Consider the following 3,414-nt stretch of genomic DNA (forward strand, 5'->3'; position numbering starts at 1 on the left):
TGATACTGACAGTAGGGGTGTCAAATTGTGTTAACGAGTCATATTCGTATCGTGTCAAGACATGTATATTATATTATATAGGTCAACCCTAATCCGACATGTTAAGCTTATCATGTCAAAATCTCAAATTCTAACATAACGGGTATTGTCGTGTCAACCCGTTTTGACTTATTTATGTAAATGGGTTGAATAGACCCAAAATGAACCCGTTTGATCTAGTTAAGTTTAGCTTAACTTTATATAAATGTTAAAATCACAATATCTATAAAAAATATAAAACTAACTATAAGTCCAAAATTACAATCCAAACAATAAAAATATTAAAATTAAAATCCCGACAATTTTATTTTTAGGTATAAGGGTATAATTGTTGCTTTAACTTTCTTAACAGGTCATAAAAGGTTGACCCGTTATCAATCCGTTTAGCTATTGTGTCTTAACAGGTCAACCCGTTTTGACCCGAACCCGTTAAGACTAAACCTTAACCCACTTTTATCATGTCGTGTTCGTGTTGAGTTAACGGATCGTGTCACATATTGTCACCCCTAATTGACAGATGAACTAAAAACTGTTCAGAAACTAAAGCCTAACGAGTGGTTTGTATTTAGAGATGAGTTGAGATGGTTTGTGAATAATACAATAAAAGTTAAATTACTTATTATATTTTGTGTGAAAATTTAAAAAATTTATTTTGAGATTTAAAAAGTTGAATTATTTTTTATTTTTTGTGTGAGAATTTGAAAAAATTATAATAATAAGATGAGATGAGTTGAGGTGGATTTTGAATTCAAACGAGACCTATGCCTATGGCCAAAAATATAAACAAACGTCATTTTTCATAATATTTTATATAATAATATTTTTATAAAAATAAATTCTTTTTATTAGTTATTATTTATCATCTCATACTCTACATCTTAAGAAAACTAAGCTCATATCTTAAAAAAGATATTCTCATATCCTATAAAAAATACATTTATACCCCTATGAAAAAATTATAGATATAAATTATGAGAATAAAGAGTGATTGATTCGTAATAAATTTTTTTTATAAAATTAAAATTATTTTATAAAAATATTTTTATTTCATAATATATATTATGAAATATATTATAAATGTGTTGTCATTACTCATCTTTTAATTGCTTCTATTTTCTAGAAATAGTACACTTATGTCCATCAACAGTCATAATGAAACGAAGAGAAGCACGTAATTAATATGAGGCATCCAATGCAGCTAGCTAGCCCATAGCAATCATCCATCTTAGGCAAACTCGGCCATTTAGGTCAGGTGCTTGCTATCAAAAGTCAAATTCTCCAAGGCTGCAGACGTGGGCATGTTAGTGTAGAGCTGGCACTCTCTCTCTCTCTCTCTCTCTTGCTAAAGGACAAACGCAAACTATTTTGTATCTCACTCGGCCGAATCCTTCAACACTATCTAGGAGATATATATATATATCATCACCACTTGATAAAAAAAATTCCAATTCTGTCATCCCCCCCCTCCCCCCCTTTTTTTTATCTCTTAACTCTTAATTTTGATATTAATTTATTCTTCATGTAAAAGGTACTTTAACCTACTTCCCCCCTTCAATAACCTTGCCTTTTAAGCACTGATCTTTCCTTAGTTTAGTTGTATATTTCTTTGCTTGATCTCTTATATATATTGGTAGACATCTATGCTTCGCGTCCTTCGAACGAGCTTTCTCCTCCGAACCCATCTTGCAAATTTGATCCATATATGCAACCAGTTCTGGCATGCTTGAATGTCCACAGAGCGGTAAATTAATTTGCTAGACATCTTTTCTTTATTGCTCTTCTTCCGTCTTTTAACTTGATCATCTTGTTGTTTATTTTAGGGAGAGATTTTACGACATAGGAAAAAAGATCAAAAGAGAGACAGATGCATCTTCTCAAATGGGAAGGAGACATTTATTTGGTCCTTCTGGGACCTTGAACACTCTCACACCATGTGCTGCATGTAAGCTCTTGAGAAGAAGGTGTGCTGAAGAATGCCCTTTTTCCCCATATTTCTCTCCACATGAACCCCAGAAATTTGCGGCTGTTCACAGAGTCTTTGGTGCAAGTAACGTCTCCAAGATGCTAATGGTATATATACACTACCTGATCAAATATTTTACTTTTTCAAATGATCTGCTTATTGCTCTTGATGAAATATTTCCCGACTTTTCTTCAATATTCTATGGTTTATCTAGGAGGTGCCAGAGAGTCAAAGAGCTGATACAGCAAATAGTCTGGTTTATGAAGCAAACTTGAGGCTGAGAGACCCGGTATATGGGTGCATGGGTGCAATTTCAGCTTTGCAACAACAGATTCAAACTTTGCAAGCAGAACTTAATGCAGTAAGGGCCGAGATGTTGCAACACAAATTTAGTAACTTCATTCCTTCGAGTCCTGCTGCGTTGGTTTCTTCTGGGGCGGCGCCTGTTTCAATTTCTCATGCCCCACCTCACACAACTCTTTCTAGACCACCATCACCACCACCACCTCCTCCTAATCCACCTGTATTGCCACCTCTGCCTTCAGCTGTCACTTCTTTCTCTTCTTCATCCTCTACTTCTCTGTATACACCACCTTCAAGCGCAACAGGTTACAGCTCCATTATTTTGAATGCTAATATCCAATATTTTGACTGAATTCACTGCATCTACTTCTTTTTCTTCGCTTTTCTTGAAGAATGGCCATGCTCAATATAGTAGGAATGACCATTCGATATAGTAGAATTGATCCATTTGTTTCACGCTTATAATAATTAATCCTTGTGGTTGGGAAGTTATTGAAAGAGATAAAAAGAGAACTTGGAGCCTGACAATGGTCATGACTCGGATCTGATCCACCAGTTATCATGAGATTCCTTTTGTTTTTTTTTTTTTTTCGAGGGGGTGCAGTTGGAAGAAATTTTCAATTCTCATTCATTTTCCAGCTGATCTTTTTTATTCGAAAATGTTGAAAATGTCGATGTTGTCACATTATTAGTACTAAAACAAAAATAGTTTTGACTTTCCATTTGATCTGTACGTAACATTTTACTTCGTACTAGTAGAACCATATATGCAGTAAAAGTTATAGTGTTTCTAGCTTGACCTTTCAATAATTTTTGTTGTTGTTTCTTCGTGTAATTAAGGTTATACCAACGTCTGATCATGAAGAGACCATATATTGCGACTACATTAACCATATATATATATATATATGGTTAATAAAAGGTGTGACATATACAAATTAAAGCCGTAGTTTTCGGTAGGGGTTGACATGCACAAACGCCAATCTCTTACACAAATAGTCATTGCACGTGTGAGTAATATCTAGACTTGCAGCTTGAACTTTTAAGTCCAAGTAGATCATGTGCCAGTCTGTGCCATATCGTAGAATTGAAGGACCTAATCAAAGCAT

At 34.2% G+C, this 3,414-nt stretch overlaps 1 protein-coding gene across 1 annotated transcript; it reads left to right on the plus strand.

The window, feature by feature from the left end:
- The first annotated feature begins 1,541 nt into the window (after positions 1 to 1,541).
- Positions 1,542 to 3,065, plus strand: LOC108996869 (LOB domain-containing protein 15-like). Its single transcript, XM_018972911.2, has 4 exons — positions 1,542 to 1,567; positions 1,674 to 1,780; positions 1,860 to 2,109; positions 2,217 to 3,065. Exons 2-4 carry the CDS (start codon positions 1,767 to 1,769, stop codon positions 2,655 to 2,657), a joined length of 705 nt encoding a protein of 234 aa, XP_018828456.1. The 5' UTR covers positions 1,542 to 1,567; positions 1,674 to 1,766; the 3' UTR covers positions 2,658 to 3,065.
- The last annotated feature ends 349 nt before the right edge of the window (positions 3,066 to 3,414 follow it).

Source organism: Juglans regia, chromosome 14 (assembly GCF_001411555.2).
Source record: "Juglans regia cultivar Chandler chromosome 14, Walnut 2.0, whole genome shotgun sequence".
Classification (NCBI taxonomy): domain Eukaryota; kingdom Viridiplantae; phylum Streptophyta; class Magnoliopsida; order Fagales; family Juglandaceae; genus Juglans; species Juglans regia.